Below are 18,494 nucleotides of genomic sequence, written 5' to 3'. Positions count from 1 at the left end.
GGCAAAGCCCTGGGGAGGCGGGGCTCCGGTTCGTCTATGACGCCAATCGCCCCGCCCACGTGCTTCCGGGTGGAGGGAACTTCCTCCCGTCAGCCCCCGCGCGCGGGGCACCTCTGGCAGCGGCAAGATGGTGGACAAGCCAGGTGAGTGCGGCGGGCGAGGGGAGGTGACCGGGCGGCCCTCCCCTCCCCTCCCCTCCCGGCAGCCGGTGACCCCCCCCCCCCGTCGTGTGTCGCAGTTCCCCTGAAGGACGCGCGGCTGCTGGACGTGAAGCTGGGGCAGCTGCCGGCCTGGATGGCCGCGCGGGACTACAGCCCGAACGGGATGGTGAAGGCCGTGCACAGAGGTGAGCCGAACATTTACTAACGGGTTTTTTTTGGGGGGGGGGTCGTCAGGATGAAGCGGTTTCTAAAGGCTTTGCCTCCCCTTGTCTTAAGATGCACAAGACTTTGGGTGCCCTAAAATTACTGCATGCGTGCCCTGTCCCCGTCCCCCCCCCCCCGGTGCCCGCCAGCAGTTGGGGAGTTGGAGACGCGGGTGTGGTGGGGCAGTGCTGGATCCACCCGACTGGCAGGCAGATCCCAAAAACGGATGCTGATTTTTGGAGCTCAGGTTGCCTCCTGACAGCTGTCTTTCACTCGGGCAATAGTCCGTCTGGGCCTTGCGTTTTTCTCGCGGCTCTTCTCTGAACCTGGTGGCGGCGCAGAAAGTGGCTGCCTGCGGCTGCGCCGGTCCCCGGCTGCCGAGGAAATAATTCTCGTCTGTTTAGGTTATGTCAGCTTCCATAACAAGTACATTGGCGTGAAGAAGGGGGGCTTGACTGGTCTCGCCATGGTGCTCACTGGCTACGTTCTCATTAGCTACATGGCAAGCTACAAGCACCTGAGTGAGTAAAAGCTGATTGTTTCATTGAGCGCAACTGTTCGGGTGCTGCTTGGAGCGGAAGAATTTAAAAACCCCTGCTGTCTCTTCAGTAATAGTGTAATTAATGGTCTAATTTATGTACCTGGGGTGATGTCATGCATGTGATGGGAGTTCATGGGACTGCGAAGTGAGGCTTGCAGACTTTTAACGGGGCCTCTGCTATTTTGTGACACGGACCGAAATCCATTAACCTCTGTGGAAAATGAGCGTAAGACTAGAGTACCTGGCAATAAAGTTACAAAGATAAATGAAGCATGTGAACTGCTCAGGTTATCGCTGTCTTTTTGATAGTGGGAACAAAGCTTATGTAGCTGCCTTTTACATCTAACGAGACTCTGCACTGCATAAAATTCTTGACTTCAAAAGGGGCTCCATCAAACGTAGCTACTGACTGATTCTGTTACTCCTTTTACTTTGATGTAGAGCATGACCGTTGGAGAAAGTATCACTGAAACACAAGCTTACTGAAGAAAGCCTGGTTGCAGCCCTGGACTTTGACTTAACTGCTAGAACAACTTCCTGAATGAAGGCATTTGCGCTGTTCGCACCGAAGTCTGCCTGGAATTATGGCAGTGCAGAATATGACCAATAAAAAAAAAAAAGTGGATATATTTAAGTTTTGATTTAACAGACTTTTCTTAATATTGTATAAATTATAGGTTCTGGTGCTAAGAACACTCCCAAGAGACTGTCCCCCCTTCACTGTGTAGGTAAAGACCTTTATAACCACCTTCTCCTTGCCATTTAACAATCTTCTACCATGTACTCTCACAAGCCAAGCTCAGATGGGGTCAACCTTCACTTTGTGGCTGAGTTCTAAGGCTTTCTCTGCTTTAATAATCCCTCTACTGCAAGTTAACCGGAACAAATACTGGTGCAGATACTGCTAGTCAGAGTTTCAGCGTGTGAGTGAAGGGAGAGTTCCACTTTGTGAAGATGTTAATACCTGTCTCTCAAAAAGTTTCCCTGTTAGAGGACCAAGCTGGTCCTCCTTTAGTTTAAAACACTTCAAGACATAAGATCAGTGATTAGGCTGGCTTTTAGACATATGTTGCTTGTGTCACTGCTACCTAAGGACAAATTTGCACACCCCCTCTATTACCAAACTCTTTTTCTTTAACAAGAAAGAAAAGCGAATGGTTGAAAGTGGGTGTGACCGATTCATTTGGAAGTGGGTGAAGTAAACATATGGAGGGGGTAGAAGAAATGAGGGTTCTCCTCCAAAACTTCCTTGCTGTTCTAATGTAAAATATGCTGATAAGGAACACAGGAAGGTTGGTCATAAAGCATACCTAGGATACATGCACAGCCTTGGCAAGTGATGGTAACAAGTGGCATCATAGTCTTCAGCAGCGCATCAAGGTCCATGACAAATTGGCTCCAACAGCTTGAAGAGAAAAGAGCCTGTGTGGCAGGGCATCTTTGGTGCCTGTCACTTTAAGGGCTTGAGCAGGCTGCAAATCAGCCTGCAGGTGGGAGCAGACCCAATCAGGAGTGTCACATGGCACCTAGGAGACTGCCTGATTTGTGTAGAGCTAGGCAATTGGGGTGTAAAACAAGCCCTGATTGCAAAGCCTGGCAGTTGTAACTAGGGAGCCAAAAGGTGAACGTCTCCCAGCTGGAGTACTGCTGCTCCACCAGATCTGGTGACCATCTATAAACTTACCAGGGGGGACCAGCAGGGAATGGGAGTCCCTGTTCCCCCGAGCAATACCAGGAGTAACTAGGAATAACAGCCACAGGTTGACTGAGAGTAGATTCAGACTAGACATCAGGAAGCACTACTTCACAGTTAGGGTGGCTAGGATCTGGAACCAACTTCCAAGGGAAGTGGTGCTTGCCCCTACCCTGGGGGGTCTTCAGAAGGAGGCCAGGTAATCATCTAGCCAGGGTCACTTGACTCCAGCATTCCTTCCTGCCCATGGCAGGGGGTCAGACTTGATGATCTGCTCAGGTCCCTTCCGACTCTACCAACTATGAAATGATTTATGCCTATGTTACAACTATGCATGCAGTTACTTGGGGGAGGGGGAGAGAAGACAAATCCTGTAGTCTGCTTCAGACTTGTCAAGATTCAGGCTGCCTCAATCTGTACCTGGCTTATGAAGGCAACCTAGGCACTGCAAGGAAAACCAAGCCTTGTTTAAGGGAACAGATAATGCCATAGTTGTAAATTGGGTTCTACTATTAAGATGGGGCTCTGGTGAGGACATACAGGTGCAGTTCAGCTGTGGAAAGCTACACTTGCTGGCTTAAAATGTTACATGCACATACTAACCAAATGCAAGAACAAGGTTCTCTAGCCCCATCCATCCAAATACAGCTGCAGTTAGTTATATGTAGCAGCCATGTATTGAATACACTAGCAAACTCAGCTGTTTAGACTTCAGGGGACAGCTGTCTTGACATCCATGTCATGAAGAATGCCACTGACCTTCAACAGTGGTCTGGTTGTAGTTTCAATCATGGTGTTTCAATGTGAATATCCCTCTGTGTACAAAAAGAAGGGGGCTCCATTAACTCCAGTTCTCTTTCTTTACAAAATAAATGGACATATTTAAAAAAGTTGTTTTTTTAATTGGCTCCATAAAACGTCCTGTGCAGTCATTTAAACGAATACAGAGCTCCTATCATGGTTGTCTGTAGGCACATTACCCTGTTCCTGAAAGATGACACGCTTGAGTTTCACAGCCAACTTTGAGTACATTTCAATTAAAACAAGAAAAAGAATGCATAAAGGCAACTAGGCAAGTGACAGATGTTTGAGAATTGATAAGGCTCACATTCTAGATGCATTATTTTTAATTCACATTTTGTTGTTGACCCTTTAAAAATTCTCTCACAAAATCAACAGATTTCTGCTGGCAGGAATACGTTCTACAAAGATGCTCTTGCACCTGCACCCAAATTTAAAAGCAACATCCTACAAGAAAATATTGCTCCAGTTCATTTTTTAATCACCTGGGAAGATACTTTGTGCAACATGACTGCTAAGTGTGGGGAAGCCAAATTACAGCGCAAAAAAGCCAGCTACCTTCAGTTGCTGGCTATCTGTACACCATTATATCATTAAAGCTACTTCTGCTTGGACTCCATTTGGCTGAAGGTGGTGAGCACAGACCTGTTTTTTTAACAGCCAAAGCTTGTGTGATTTTAGAGGGGTCAATTCATTTACCTCACACAGTTTTCACGTATAAGGACCAACTTCTCATCCTGCAATGATGTGAAGGGAACCACTGCTGGCAGGGGTGCACAAATCTAATGCATGGTGGGCAAATACATTACATCATGGCACTTAACACATGACATATTAAGTGAGCTAACAGGACACTTATTTTGAAACTCACTGATCATCTCAGATTGGACACAGAAATGCAAGTTGCCTTTGAAGACCTGCAGGACACAATTTTCCTCTCCAAAAAGTGAAGGAGATTCACGTGCTAGTTCTTCCATTCGGTCTTCCTCCTTGAACCAGAATCACTGAAAGGCTGGAAGCTTCCCAGAGGGTAATACCAGAAGGAAAACATTGGAGAGAGAAACACTGGAGCAAGACGTGCATTGTGCCGAATGCTGCATTGCTCAGGCTTGCATATCTGTTCGTCATTAGATATGATCTTGCCAGGCTCAATGAAAGTGGGTGGAGACCGAAATCTATTTAAAAAAAAGGTTAAAACATAAAAAAAATTGTGGGCAATTACAAAAGTTGCTTATCGACAGCCAGCCTCTGACTAGGTCTTTCAACAATGGTGTTAAAAAAAAACAAACCAATCAATAGTTCAAGGTATAGTGCAAGGCAGAAACCTTTCCTCAGTATAAAGAGTCCCCTTGCACTCTCCTTTAGACTGTCACTGTCCACTGAGAAAGGCTAGATGTCCTTTGGTACATCTGTTGGCGTAATGTCCTTTTTCACCACACTGGAGGGGGAAAAAAGGGAAAAGCTTACATTCTGTAGGCAGCTTTTAAGCAACTGCTCATAAATTTAATAAGCCACAGTTTTATTTTGAAACTGTCATTCATATCAGACAGTATTCAACATAGTGCATTGTGTCCTGTCCCACAAATGATACTGCCCCAGCTGCTTACTGCTCAACCAAATGTCATGACAAGGACCAAAACATGTCTCTATGTTGGGATGTACATGTAAATCAAGACAGAGAATTTGAGTTCATTGGGAAGCTGCCTTGCTAGGAACTATAAGTCTGGGCTGGGTAGTGTATCTGTGTGTGCATCTTGCCATGCAGCTTGGCAGGAAGGAGGTGTGCTATGACAGAAGAATCTTTACCCTTTCTGCAACAGCACTGTGTATGTTCAGTTTCCATCCATTGTGAGGCTCTTTCACATAGCAGCAGGGCAATATTCTTCAAAGGAGGGCATCTGGACTCCTTTTTTTTTTTGCTCTTGAAACTAACAGTGCACATCTATCTCCTGCTGTGGTAGTCTTTTCTGTAATTACCAGGTGGACAAAGCCCATTGTTGCACTACCAGCTGATCACAGCTCATCCACAGGCTAGTCACCTGGTAATCCAGAGGCTCCAAATTTCTTACCAACATCCTTCAACTCAGCTGCAAGCATTGCAGCACATATATTCAATACATTCCTTTACCAGGTCAAAGCTTCTTAGGAGGTTCTGCTGTTCCAACACCTCAACTGTGTGCCTTTACTGTGATCTGCTCCAAGTTAGAGTGATGGGATTCGTGACTAGCAGCATGAAAGATGCACAATTTAGTTGAAGCGAATGACACTTTATGCTTTTCAAACTCAAACCCAGCTTGCAAATTACCTTGTAACAGGTGACCTGCTCCAGCGGCCGGGGACCTCTGTTCCCCGCGTTGTTGTTTTGAGACTGCATGACTCCGATGACTTGTGGGGTCCTCTGCTGGTTGGGAGAAGAGTTCTGACTCGTTAACTGGATCAAGGATGATGACCTTTGTAATGGCGGATTGTTATTTTGCTGGGAGGGAAAAGAACACCCCACAGATTGAATAATAAATTTTCCTAGAAGTGGATTTCGATGGTTATCTGCCAGCTGAAAACCGGAGATGAAAGTGCAGGAATACTAGGCCACATGAGGCCTGATCTAACAGCCAAGCTTTCCTCCAAAAACAGCTGCAGAGTTGGGCTCAACTGCCAAAAACAAGCATCGTTAACTCTGTGACAGGTGTCAGATATTTTTTTTTTTAAATCAACCTGATAGATTGTTGTTTGGAACATAAAAACCCCTCCAACAAATGAGATGCTATAGTTTATAAAAGGTTGTGTTATGTGACTTGCACCTCACACTGCAACACAACTGACCTTAGGACTCATGTTCAGAGAAGCAAGAAGGAGAAAAAACCTCCAGAATGAAGGTGGCAGCAATCTGCTGGGGTAAGTAAAAAAAGAATGGACTTTTCCCATTTTACAGGTGTTTGCATTAGGCTGCACAGTGAGATCCAAGACGTCCTCATGTCCCATTTCTGTTCTGACCAGTAAACCATGCATCCTTCTTTGAAAACTATTACATCAGGCTGCGTGGAGAATGGGGTGTCTGTAGGCAGGGGAAATGGGGAAAGCTGTACCTTTTGCTGTGTTTGCGTTGGCTGGGGCAGTGGCGGTTGTTCTGTTGTTCCCATAGGCAATTCAAATCGAGGGCTGGTTTATTCGTACGCAGAGAGAAAAATACAAACAGAGACGTGAGACTGGAATCCAAGACTGGTATTTCTCACCAGTGCAGCACTACCTAGAAGTAGCGTGCAAGCTTAGTTATTTAGGTCAGTGGTTTTCAACTTTTTTTATTTGTGGACCCCTAAAAAATTTTGAATGCAGGTGCGGACCCACTGGAAATTTGAAATGGAGATGCAGAACCCTTTGAATTGTGGCAGTATTCACATACTTCTGATTGATCGTAGTCAGTCTTTTGTGGATCCCTTAGACAAGGGCCCACGGACCACAGGTTGAAAACCACTGATTTAGGTGGTCTATTTGTGGAGAGAGACAATCTGCCTTCTTACATTCAGCTGAGCTTCAAACTGACATGACAGCAGTCTACAAAATGTGCACCAGAGAAGCACTCTGGGAGAAATATTCATGGAACCTTGTTGTCCTGAAAGCCTTTGGCTCAGTATCAGTGTTATCAGTAAATATCCACATAACTACAATCCCCTTAATTTGACACTGAGGAAAGATGAATCAAAGTCCATACCAGCTTTAACTAAATGAACTTGCTCTCCTTCCCAAAGATTAGAAAAATACTATTAAACAAAAATTTTCAGCAACAGTCATTAAAAAAGAAACAATGTACCTAGAGCCAAAAAGACTAATCAGCTATTACCATTAAAATGTTTGTATAAAATACCCCGACCCACTGATGTTTTTAATACCTCCATGAGGAACATCAGTGTGATTTGCCAAACTCTCTTCAGTCATTCTGACTTCAAGCCAATTGCCTTTCTAAGAAGCAAACTCTAACGTGACAGTACCTCAGCCAATATGCAGCTGATCAGAAAAGAAACTTAAGACAACAGAACAAAGTCTGCAACATACTCACTGCATAAATTTGCAAGTGGGACCCTCCGGACAGAATCCCACCAGGTAATTCACACAAATGACCCGTCGAGTGTGTCGATGTCTGCAGAGGGGACCTGCAATATAAACCTTAAGAGATAATATTTCGTATACAGACAACTCAACCCTGTCAATAGCTTGCACTAATAGGAGGGGTAGCGTGGTGGCTCATGCAAAGGCGAAACAGTATAGCAAGAGTCTCCCCTCAACTTTGAAAGCCACCCACGCAACAAGCGTGCCCCATACATACCATGTTTGCAGAAGCCTCTGTCATACCAAGGACAGTCTTTGATTTTAGACTCTGGGTCGATATGCAAGAAGGGACATTCCTTGTTACTGCATTCCCCTGTAGCAAAGCAAGACACGCTCCTTAGGGAGTGGAACATGCGAGGAAGAATGCCCTCCCGAAACTACGTAGGTTATCTAATTTGGAATTGGTCTGAATTTTCACCTAGATGATAAACAAATATTCACCTAGGATTTGTAACATCCTACCAAGCAGTTCACTTAGATGTGCATTTAATAATAAAGTACAAAGAAAAACCAAAGAATGGAGAAACAAATTACACACTAACACCTGATCCAAGGACACCTCTGGAATGCTTGTTTTTTACAGCAAGATGCTTCAATATGTCAATTTAAGTTTATCTAGATCCTAAGTAAGAAAGCAGGTGCATCTACATTTCTGTACGACTATCCCTCTGCTACTCATCACCTCACCAAAAATTAATTCAGAAACTGATCCCCACTCAACTCGGATCAAAAGTCAGCTTGTGTCCAAAATCCATGGAAGTCATGGAACAAAGCATTCAAATCTCCAAGACTGAACACGCTCTGAAAGAAAAGTGTTAAAATGGACGAAGAGATAAGTAGCTAAAATACTGCACGGGACTGAACAGATCTGGTAAATTACAATTTAAGAGCAAGATAATTGTAATTTAAATTACAATTTAATATCAGCAGCAGACATAGAACTAATCTGTTCATAAAGCAGATGTGACACAAATGCATACATGTTCCCTCTGACCCCCCCCAGGTTCCCCATCTCATTCTGGAAAGTCAACCAGAAGCGACAATACCCCCTACCGAATTTGGAGTAGAAATAACACTCGGGCATCTTGGTCATGTCATATTCGTGCAGGAACTCGCACTGGTCTCCCTTTTTGCACAGCCCTCGCAGCCAGTGTTTGCAAACGACTGTCTTTTCCCCGCTGATGTGCCGGAAGGGGCACATGCCTCCTGCGGGAGAGGACAAATAGGAAAAAAAAAAAAAAATCAGATTTTTCACGCTGGGAACACTGTACACATGAACAAGGCAACGACAATCTTTTGCTTTCATCTTGGAGACACAGAAGTCTTTATATTTTTATATTAATTTATCACTGAAGTGCAGGTGAAAGATACTAAACCAAAAGCCCTGGACAAGAAAATTCTCCAGTATCCAAGGAGCCCAAGCCCCAGATCCTTTGCTTGGCAACACAGTTCCTATTATAGTCCAAACCTGCCAAATGTTTCATGTGTAATCAGTTCAATCACCACCCACATTATCGAATCCCACTGTTAACCTCAGAGATACAAGTTGCCCCCTCTCCACGCTGCTTTCCCTAACCCAGGGGCGGGCAATTATTTTGGGCAGAGGGCTGCTTACTGAGTTTCAGCAAGCCATCGAGGGCCGCATGACAGGCAGCCCAGGGCAGATTAATATTAATTTTCTAAATGTTTTAGGGACCCCGCGGACTGGATAGAATGGCCTGGCGGGCCGCATCTTGACCACCCCTGCCCTAACCTCTTTAGTATGATTTAGGCACTGGAGTTCTCAGCTAGCAGGCACCTTTGAGTCAGAACAGAGCTAGATTGGGAATGTTACTTGCCTTTTCCGCAGGCAGCTTTTAAAAAAAATTCACAGACGGCAGCCCCCGATTCTGTGGAGGGAAAAAACAAACACACAATGAAGGTTTCTCAAACTTTCCAGCCACTCCCTTCCCCATGGAGATGAGCTGGTTCTCAAAAAAAGCAGAAAACCTACTTTTATTCTGTGTTTCTACAGCACCCAGAACCACGGTATCCCAATGGTAAGACTGGTCTTCCCAAGTATTTGAACCCCTCTTAACAAACCATATGTCAATACAGCTTTAGAAGTTTGATGGTGCTGGGGGCAGCTATGACTTCTATACCGTGCTGGAGACTGAATTTATCAAACCAAACACACGCACTGTAGTCATGAGTGCACTGCACTACCCATGTTCAGTGCAGACTGCCCCAACCCAGACCAGCCACAGCATATAAGGAGGGTACAATACTGGGCATGTTTCAATCAACAGCAGATTTCATTCAACTATAAGCCTCTCTTAACTATCCATATAAGTAATCAAAGCCCAAATTTTAAGGCCCAACTACAACTATCCTGCAAGGCCAGGGGCAAGTCTCATCCGCCCCACCCAGTGTCAGTCTGTCTCTCTCAAGCAGGGATGAACTAAGCCTCATGACACCCCTGCAAGGTAATCAAGCTGACTCCCCATCCTTTAATGTCATACCCGGTTGTGTTCCTAGCTTTGTGTATCCAGCAATGAGTTAAACACTGCCTTCAAGCACAAGCCAGGCAAAGGCTCAAACACTCCAGTGTAAACACATTACACAGAACGGGGCATATGGCGCAGCCTCCCCTTGGCGAAGCCGCGTCTGGGCTGGGCTACGCTCGGGGCAGGTGGTGGCGGCGCTAGGAGGGAGGCTACAGGGGGGCTGCAGCCACCCCAAAATTCGCTGTAGTCCCCCACAAACACCCCTCCCAGTGCCGCCACCAGCAGCATGACCCAGCCCCCACCAGGAAGAGCTCAGCACCGCCCCCACTCCAGCCCACCCCGCACATGCCCTCTCAGGGTGCACACAGCAGCGCGAGCCCCCCCACTCCGGGACGAGCCGCAGCTCCATCCTGCGCCCACCTCGCCCCAGCTGGGCGGCGCATCAGGCAAAAAAAAAAGCTGATTTCCGATACGGCCAATTTTCCTTATATTGGTGCTGATCTGATATCAGACCGATGCGTCGCTACACCTCTGAGGGAAAGCCAAGTCCAGCTGATCCCTAAATACACCTGGGTTAGTGAAAGCTCAGGCTCGCTCTCTCCATGTATGTCTTTAGTCTGTCGTAACACGTGTAACACGTGTAACGGGTGGAACCAGGGGGCAGCCCGCAGCGCTGCGATGTCTGCATAAAGGCCACTGAACTTGTGTTGCTTTGCGCACCGACGCCTCCTGGTCCGACTCCGTGCCCACGGTTCACACACCTGTACGATGACCCCGAGCTCATCGCACTCTTTTTGCCTTTGCCTGGCTGCAGCCCAATGTCTCCTAGCAGCTGGGCGAGCTGCGCCGAGGCATCCTGCCATCTTTGCAACGTACGCAGGCAGCCAATCCGTGGTACAGGTACCACCAGCGGTACGCACACAACCTGCCCGCGCTACACGTTAACAGATTTATTATAACGACTTGATACGAGAAAAGTATTTGCCGGGGGTGCTTCAGGCTGGACCGTTTTAAATTGGGGATGCGCCGCGTGTCAGAGTTTGGGAACCGCCGACGTCGATCGTTACATTCTGCCGATCGGGTTCCTCGAGCTCCACGTATCTCCCGTCCACACAACGCCGCAGCCCGTAGATCACGGGATCGGAGAGAAAGCAGGCTGGAGGGGACCGGCCCGGCCCCTCAGAGGATGCCGGGAGGCGGAGAGGCCCCTGGCCTCGCGGGCAGGCGACGCCTGCACACCCTGCACGAGGAGGGAGGAGCCCCATGGCAGGGGCGGGGCCTCCCCTCGCCCCGCCCCATTGGTGACGCACCACCCGCCTGTCCCCCACTCACTGTCCATGCCGGGGAAGGGCAGGGGCTGCGCGCCCAGCTGCTGCTCCACCGCCATCTCCAGGTCGAACTTGATGTGGTCCACGCTGGCGATGAGCTCCTGCATCCTGGCGGCGAAGGTACACGCCAGGGCCGCCGCCGCCGCCGCCACCGCCAACCGCCCGCCCGCGGGATGCCGGGAGCGCGCCCTCTGCCCTCTGACCCCTGCCCCCCGCCCCGCCGCGGGGCCTCCCGGCATGCCGCGCACCGCGCCGCCCGCGCCAATGGCGAGCGAGCTGCGGAGGCCCCGCCCCCTGCCCTGCGCCGCGCGGGGCATGCCGGGAGCAAACATGGCGCTGCGCTTGGGGCTGGGGCTGCGGCTGCGGCTGCGGCTGCTCCCGGCCCTGCTCGGCGGCGCCTCCGCGCGGCCGCGGGCCCTGAGCGCGCTGCGGCCGGACGGGGCCGGGGAGGCGGCAGCGGCGGGCGGCGAGGAGGCGGAGGAAGACTTCGGGGCGCTGTCCAGCCGCTTCTCGTCGCGCATCTTCTACCACAAGGCGCGGCCGACGCAGCGGGACGAGGAGGAGGACGAGGAGGAGCCCGAGCGGAGGCGCTGGCGCGGCCGCCGCAACACGCCGCGGTGGTACTTCCTGCAGTGCCGCGCGCTGCTCCGCCAGGGCCAGGTCCGTGCGCCCCGGGGGTCGGGGAGAGGGGGAGGACCCGGGTAGGCGGATGATCGGAGACTTGCACGGCAGGTCGAGGGATCTGGGACTCTTCTGCCTGAGGAAAAGAAAGCTGAGCGGGGACCTGGCAGCAGCAGCAGCTCACCGCTACTCTAGAGGAGGACGTGAAGGGCTCGGTGAACCAGGGCACCCGAGGGGAAAACCAGGAGTAACGGCCACAAACTTCTGGCTCAACGCTAGAAAAAACTCCTTCACCGCGAGGGCGTCCAGACTGGAATAAGCGCCGTCCGGAGGGGGTGCAGTCGCCTACCCTGGAAGAGGAGACTGGACGGTCACCGGTTATCTTTCCTGCCTGGTGCAGGGGCTGAACCCGATGATCTTCCAGCCTTTACAGTGAGTGAATCGTCGCCACCAGCGCTTGCCGACAGCCTGCGGCTTCGCCTGACGCAAGTGCTGAGAGCCACGGGCTCCTCCTCGGCTCTGAGATCTCGCGTCACGCAGCCCCGCGCAGCAGCTTCTCATTGTGACTGTCGGCCTTTATGCCCAGCTGAGCCTCTTGTTGCCAAACTTACTTTGAAAAACATATAGAAAATAGAGAAGGTAGCTTAAAAAATGAAGGTTGTGAAATACCCACAGCATTTCGCTAGTGGGATGCTTCTAGTCGGAAGTAATTGGCCGTACAGGTACTCCTCACTTATCGTCGCCTCGATTAATGTCGTTTCATTATTACGTCGCTGATGTCTTAGAGAACATACTCATTTAAAGCCGCGCAATGTTCGGTTATAACGTTTGGCTGTCGCCTGCTGATAGGTAACTACTGTGACGTAATTGGATTCGTTTAACATTGTTTCACTTAGTCACGTTTTTCAAGACCTGTAACAACGGCGTTAAGCAAGGAGTAGCTGTATTTATCTACTGTAATGGGCTCAATGTGCCCGCCAAGATGCGCAGCTGCACAACAGGAATGAAGACGCACCCCTAGCAGCTCAGACCACTTCTAAACACGGAGCACCCACCCAAACCATCGGCACAGTCCTACGGGAAACAGTGCAGCATGGAAAAAGACCTGTAAGGCACATTGGAAGCTGCTGTCTTTGTCCTTGAAAAGGAAGCCCGTGAGAAGGAAGCTGAAGGTCTCTGTAGTGACAACATGGTCTTTTTCTCCTCGAGCAAACGGTGCATAAAGAAAGTTGGGTAGTTGCCATGATAGCCTGTTTGCAGCGAATTGCTGTGTTGAAAGTGCTGTCCATGGGGCTGGGCAATGGCATCGTTTCCTGGAGAATTACTTGCAGCCAACATGAAAGACTGGAGAGATTCAAGTACTGGAACAGAAGGATGGCTGCAGAAGGACAGTTGATTGCTACTCCAGTCTCAGAGGGCAGGGGAGCCAGGCTGCTGCCATGCATCTATGCTGGTAGTGGAGGATGCTGTTGGCCTCACAGTTGACATAATAAATGGCTTGATAAGCATTTTAAAAGTGTTCTTGTCAGCCATGAACTAGGATCCAAGGATGTAACGTCAGTGCTGAATGTTCAGCATGATGCCAAGGCTGAATGGGGATTACTGGTGTCTTGTCTTAGGATCAGACACTCCTGGAAGTTGCAGGAAATGTGGTGTTTTCGTAGCATTTGCCTTAAGCCATTGGCAAAGATCTGAAGAACAAGCCTGTCATGGTCTTTTGTTACTATCCTGATGGAAGTCATTGTGGTGTGTGGAAAGAGCAGTCACTTCCTTATTCCTCTGCAAGTTGGCATAAGCCTGGAGTTCAGCAAAGTCCCTGGGAAAGGAAGGGGAGGACTTTGGATCACTCTGGCCCCTCTGAGCCAAAGGGATTAGGTTCCTTTAACTCCATAAGAAATGAATGGAGAAGGAGGGAGCATCCTGAGGCAAAAACCAAATAGTCCTCCTCCATATTCCATATGTGCACGTATGTCTGTTTCACTGAATGTTAAATAATGGCTTTCATTACCACTTGCTTCTCTTGTCTCTTCCTCTGTAGGTGGCTGAGGCCCTAGAGCTGTTTGAGGTGCAGATGCTGAAAGAAGAGCGCTTGTGGCCCGAGGAGATGAACTACACGGTTCTGATCGGAGGCTGTGGCAGGGTCGGCTATGTGAAGAAGGCATTCCGGCTTTACAATGATGTAAATATTATACCTGCCTGTCTAGGTGGCTGGGTTCACTGTCAGGGGGTGTAAAGAGGGCTTTTGTGAGCTAAAGCATGACTCTGTGTTCTGTCCCAATACAAGAGCTTATTCTAGAAAAGATGACTCCCAAAAGCCCTTCAAATAGTGCTTTCACTGTTCGTGGAGGCTTATCAGTATAGAACTCAAGTATCTGCTGTAACTTCATTCTGTAGGGCCTATATAATTTAACAGGTTTTCCAAGGAGCCAATTTGTCAATGTTAAGCAATATAACCTCCTTTCTTTCACTTTTCCTCTGAGGTAGATGAAGAAGCGGGGTTTAGTCCCTACGGATCCCACATATACAGCCCTGTTCAATGCCTGTGCTGAATCGCCCTGGAAAGATTCGGGCCTACAGAGTGCCCTCAAACTATGGGAAGAACTAAAGAGGAAAAATCTGGAGATGAATCTGATAACCTACCACTCGCTGCTGAAAGTTTGTGCCATCTGCTCAGATCTCAGGTTATGCTTCACTGTACTCAAGGTAAATAGCAGGCTGTGGTGTGACACAGCTCTCCTCCTCCATTCAAAGCCTGCTTTGCAGCCTGGTTGTAATACTGCCATGGTGCATTTGTTTTTAAACTGAGGGGGTAGCTTTAAATTCCAGGTTTCTTGTGTTTGCATCCAGGGTTTTGTGTAATGCAACGGTGTAACTAAATGTTTGATTTAACAGGACCTGATAAGCCTAAACTTTAGAGACCAGTTTGAAACTCTTCCCTTAAGTAGTTATTGCTACAGCTGTGGTAGTGTTGAGAGTTTTGTAACACTCAAGGGTATGGGGGGGTCCCCCTTACAAACAGTGCATTTATATATAGCTGTTCTTTTGCTCCTTTTCTACCCACTCTACCCCTATACAAAGAATTCCTTGTACTGTCCTCAATAGTTCCCTCAAGTAGAACATGCTATCGGAGTAGCTGTCAACTGTCTTTCTGCAGCCATTATTTGGCTTCAGTACTTGAACTCCTCCAGTCTTTCATGTTTGCTGCAGGTAATTCTCCAGGCAATGATTCCATTGCCCAGCCTGATGGAGAACACTTTCAGTATAACCATTAGCTGCAAACAGGTTGCCCTGGTAACTAACCCACTTTCTCTTTCTCCTCTAGGAAATTGTGCATAAAGGTCACGTCATCACTGCAGAGACCTTCAGCTTCCTTCTTATGGGCTGCATAAAGGACAAAGAGAACGGCTTCCGATATGCTTTGCAGGTATTTTTCCACACTGCGTTGTTTCCTTGTAGGACTGTGCTGATGGTCTGGGTGGGTGCTTAGTGTTTAGAAGTGGTCTGAGCTGCTTGTGGTGAGTCTTCATTCCTGTTGTGCAGCTGGGTATCTTGGGCATGTTGAGTCCATTACAGTAGATAAATACGGCCAATTACTTCTAACTAGAAACATCCCACTAGCTAAATACTGTGGGTGTTTCATGTACCTCATATTTAAGCTTCTTTCTCTCTCTCCTTTTTTGTCAAAACAGGTTTGGCAACAAATGAGACAGCTGGGCATAAAGGCTGATAGTTTCATCTACACCCTAATGCTCCGTGCTGCACGGGATTGTGCAATAGGTGATCCGGCTCTGGCCTCAGATCTGTTGCTGAGACCCACAGAGGAGAACCCGTCTCTCTCAAAGCTCACATTGGGTACGCAGGGTCGAAAGGCGGCGGGTCAGAAAAAGAAGAAAGCAGCCAGTGAAATTCCTGCACAGCTGGATGTAGAAACCATGGAAAAACAACTGTTTTGGGGAAATTCCAGACAACCTGAGGAACAGACGGTCAGAAAGGAAGACAAAGTCGTGGGCAGGATTCAGGCCAGGATGGGAACTGTACAGGCTGCTGCAAACAATGAGAGAGTAGAACATAGCATGGCTGGGGACTTGGTGGTCTTTGATAGGAATCAGACTGTTTCAGACCAACCTTCAGAAAACCATGGTCACAATTTGGAGCTGCCTTGCAACCCGCCCAACTTGCTGGACTCAAAAATCTCTAAGGACGTGGTTTCTTTAGGGGCAGTAGCTACGCCTTCCAACAGATTGGCTTTGATGGGAAACATGGAAGGCTTCTTGAATAAAATGAAAGAGGGCAATGTGGCACCTAATATTAAAACTTTTACACTGTTGGCTGAGCTTGTGGAACCTCTGAGCCAGTCAGAATCTTCTTTGCTGACAGTCATGGATGAACATAAAGTGCCAGTGGATCTGACTTTCTTTAATACTTTACTGAGAAAGAAAAGTAAATTGGGAGACCTAGAAGGTGCAAAGGTAAGAGCCCCTGAATGACTGTAGTGAGACCTAATCTGCATATAAGTGTTTGCTGCCTTTTAATCTCAGGTGAGACCAGCCCTTCACCCTAGAATGTTTGTGGATTTCTGTTGCAGGCTCTGCTGCCAGCTCTAGTGAAGAGGGGACTATCGCCCAATCTACATACTTTTTGTAACTTGGCAATTGCCTGCCACAAGGAGAAAGATGGACTGCAGTTACTCTCCGACATGAAGGTAATATCTACGAGCTCCAGCCACTGGAAGTTTAATGACAGCCAAAGCTCAGAAAATGTTACTCTCCTGAGACGGGAGTCGCCTTCAGTTCCTTCAGTCAGTGATCCTGTTGTTTTCTATACCAGTGTCTACTTTGGGCTCAAATAACTGACCAAAGGAGTTTAGATCTCTCGTGGCACCATACTCTTAGACTAGTGCAGGGGGAGTAGGAAGGAGAATTTGATTGTTGGAGTAAGCACAAAAACTACAGGTAAAGCAGTTGCGTTTATTGTGTGGTGGGCCCTTCCTCTTGTCCCCAGCAGGTCTGGGATCCATAAGGAAACGTCTCTTGTTTATCTGTTTACAGGGAGGAGCAGGGTGAAACTATTTACACTTCAGCGCTCTCGCTCCTGGCCAGCACTGAGGTCACATTGTAACAGTGGCCTAAGATCCGCCTTTGCAGGTCCTTTTATTGCTCATGCAGGGTGTCCCGAGGAGATCAGTGGACATGTTCAAACATTTAATTTTGGTGTGTTTTTCAGAGGTCTGGGATAACTCCCAACGCCCACATCTATAGTGCCCTCATCAATGTGGCTGTGAAGCGGTTGAACTACACATACCTTAAACAGATCCTGGAAGACATGAGAAGGAACCAGGTGCCTCCCACTGAAGTTATCATACAACAGCTGGAGTTTGCAGCTCAGTACCCACCTTCATTTGACAGGGTAGGTAACACAGGGGCATTCAAGATCAAGGCTCAAAAACAGATATTATCATGTGGAGGGGTATTGGTGAGACCAGATGCTGCTTTGGTGAGGAACGTATTATATACACGTAGTACGTAGCAGGAGGCTGCGTTTAAGTGCTTGCTACTAGGCTTCAAATCTCCCTTGTAATGGTCATTTCAAAGATGCATTAAACTAGATAGGCTGCTACAGACAGGTCAATATACCAAGGAGTAGCCATTCTTTTCCCAGCATGTAAAATCAAAGCAGACTACAGCCACTCTAATTTGTCCCCTTTTGTTTTTATGTGCAGTACAAGTCAAAGAACAACTATCTGGATAAGATTGATGGTTTCCGTGGCTACTATTTCCAGTGGCTTAAAGCAATGGCAGCAGAGGAGACTCCACACCCATGGGCAAAATACAGAACACCTAAACCTTCCTCAGACCAAGTCAGCACAGAGGATGTGCAGACCCAGGACAAGCCGAATCAGTAGCAACAGGGAGCAAGTTAGTCAGATTCCACATATGGAAAATACCACTTCAGGTACTGGGGCTACTTGAAGGCTGTTCTCAACATCTTTAGCAGGCTGCACTGTACTTCAGAACCCAGGAAGTGTTATACTTGTATATTTTGACTGCTTAATAAAGTACCTTATTTTGAGGGAAAGAGTTGAGGACACTGCCTAATACTGTATAGTATCTGGTGGGTGGCTGTCTTCCTGGTAAAACTTCCCTTTTTGACAACACTAAGTGTCAAGCTTCTGAAAGGAGGTGGCTTCAATTACTAAAGATCTTAGCAAATGAACTACAGAGGTAGGTCACTGCATAGGCCTCTACTGGGCACTACTTATGCAAAACAGGTGAAACACAGTAGAGTAAAAACAGCATGTAGACTCTTTCACGGAGCAGGTAATTGAAGTGGGGAACGTGTTGCCACAAGATTTGGAAGCTGACAGCTGAACTGGAGTCAAAAAAGGACTGGACATTAGCAGTTATTGAGCATGGGAGTTAAGGGCACAGCCTGTGAATCAGAATTTCCTGGAGCTTAAGAACTGGAAGCTGCAAGTGAGAGAGGAACAAAGAAGAAACCCTGGTCATGCCCTGTTCACTCTCCCTTTCAGCATCCCCTCTCTGCCACTATGTGACAAGA

The 18,494-nt window shown here is 48.0% G+C and overlaps 3 protein-coding genes across 5 annotated transcripts; 2 read left to right on the top strand and 1 right to left on the bottom strand.

Moving 5' to 3' along the window:
- The first annotated feature begins 40 nt into the window (after positions 1 to 40).
- On the top strand, positions 41 to 1,540 carry ATP5MF (ATP synthase membrane subunit f). The gene is made up of 4 exons (XM_059716811.1): positions 41 to 143; positions 239 to 346; positions 770 to 886; positions 1,348 to 1,540. The coding sequence occupies exons 1-4, from the start codon at positions 128 to 130 to the stop codon at positions 1,374 to 1,376; spliced, it is 270 nt and encodes an 89-aa protein (XP_059572794.1). The 5' UTR covers positions 41 to 127; the 3' UTR covers positions 1,377 to 1,540.
- Positions 1,541 to 3,480: 1,940 nt separating this feature from the next.
- CPSF4 (cleavage and polyadenylation specific factor 4) lies at positions 3,481 to 11,425 on the bottom strand. 3 transcript variants are annotated; one of them, XM_006272688.4, is made up of 8 exons: positions 11,320 to 11,425; positions 9,340 to 9,390; positions 8,555 to 8,707; positions 7,719 to 7,814; positions 7,452 to 7,545; positions 6,484 to 6,556; positions 5,706 to 5,876; positions 3,481 to 4,838 (listed from the first exon to the last, which is right to left on the bottom strand). In XM_006272688.4, the coding sequence occupies exons 1-8, from the start codon at positions 11,420 to 11,422 to the stop codon at positions 4,770 to 4,772; spliced, it is 810 nt and encodes a 269-aa protein (XP_006272750.1). In that variant the 5' UTR covers positions 11,423 to 11,425; the 3' UTR covers positions 3,481 to 4,769. The 3 variants fall into 3 exon arrangements, with proteins under 3 accessions (XP_006272750.1, XP_006272751.1, XP_014459812.1); XM_006272689.4 differs by having other exon boundaries at positions 5,706 to 5,801; XM_014604326.3 differs by having other exon boundaries at positions 5,706 to 5,798.
- Positions 11,404 to 18,011, top strand: PTCD1 (pentatricopeptide repeat domain 1). The gene is made up of 8 exons (XM_059716809.1): positions 11,404 to 11,975; positions 13,975 to 14,115; positions 14,421 to 14,639; positions 15,259 to 15,360; positions 15,626 to 16,405; positions 16,522 to 16,638; positions 17,160 to 17,342; positions 17,656 to 18,011. Exons 1-8 carry the CDS (start codon positions 11,409 to 11,411, stop codon positions 17,836 to 17,838), a joined length of 2,292 nt encoding a protein of 763 aa, XP_059572792.1. The 5' UTR covers positions 11,404 to 11,408; the 3' UTR covers positions 17,839 to 18,011.
- The last annotated feature ends 483 nt before the right edge of the window (positions 18,012 to 18,494 follow it).

The sequence above is a fragment of the Alligator mississippiensis genome, chromosome 13 (genome assembly GCF_030867095.1).
Source record: "Alligator mississippiensis isolate rAllMis1 chromosome 13, rAllMis1, whole genome shotgun sequence".
Classification (NCBI taxonomy): domain Eukaryota; kingdom Metazoa; phylum Chordata; order Crocodylia; family Alligatoridae; genus Alligator; species Alligator mississippiensis.
Note: the sequence above shows the minus strand (reverse complement) of the source record. Positions and strands in the feature narration are given on the sequence as shown.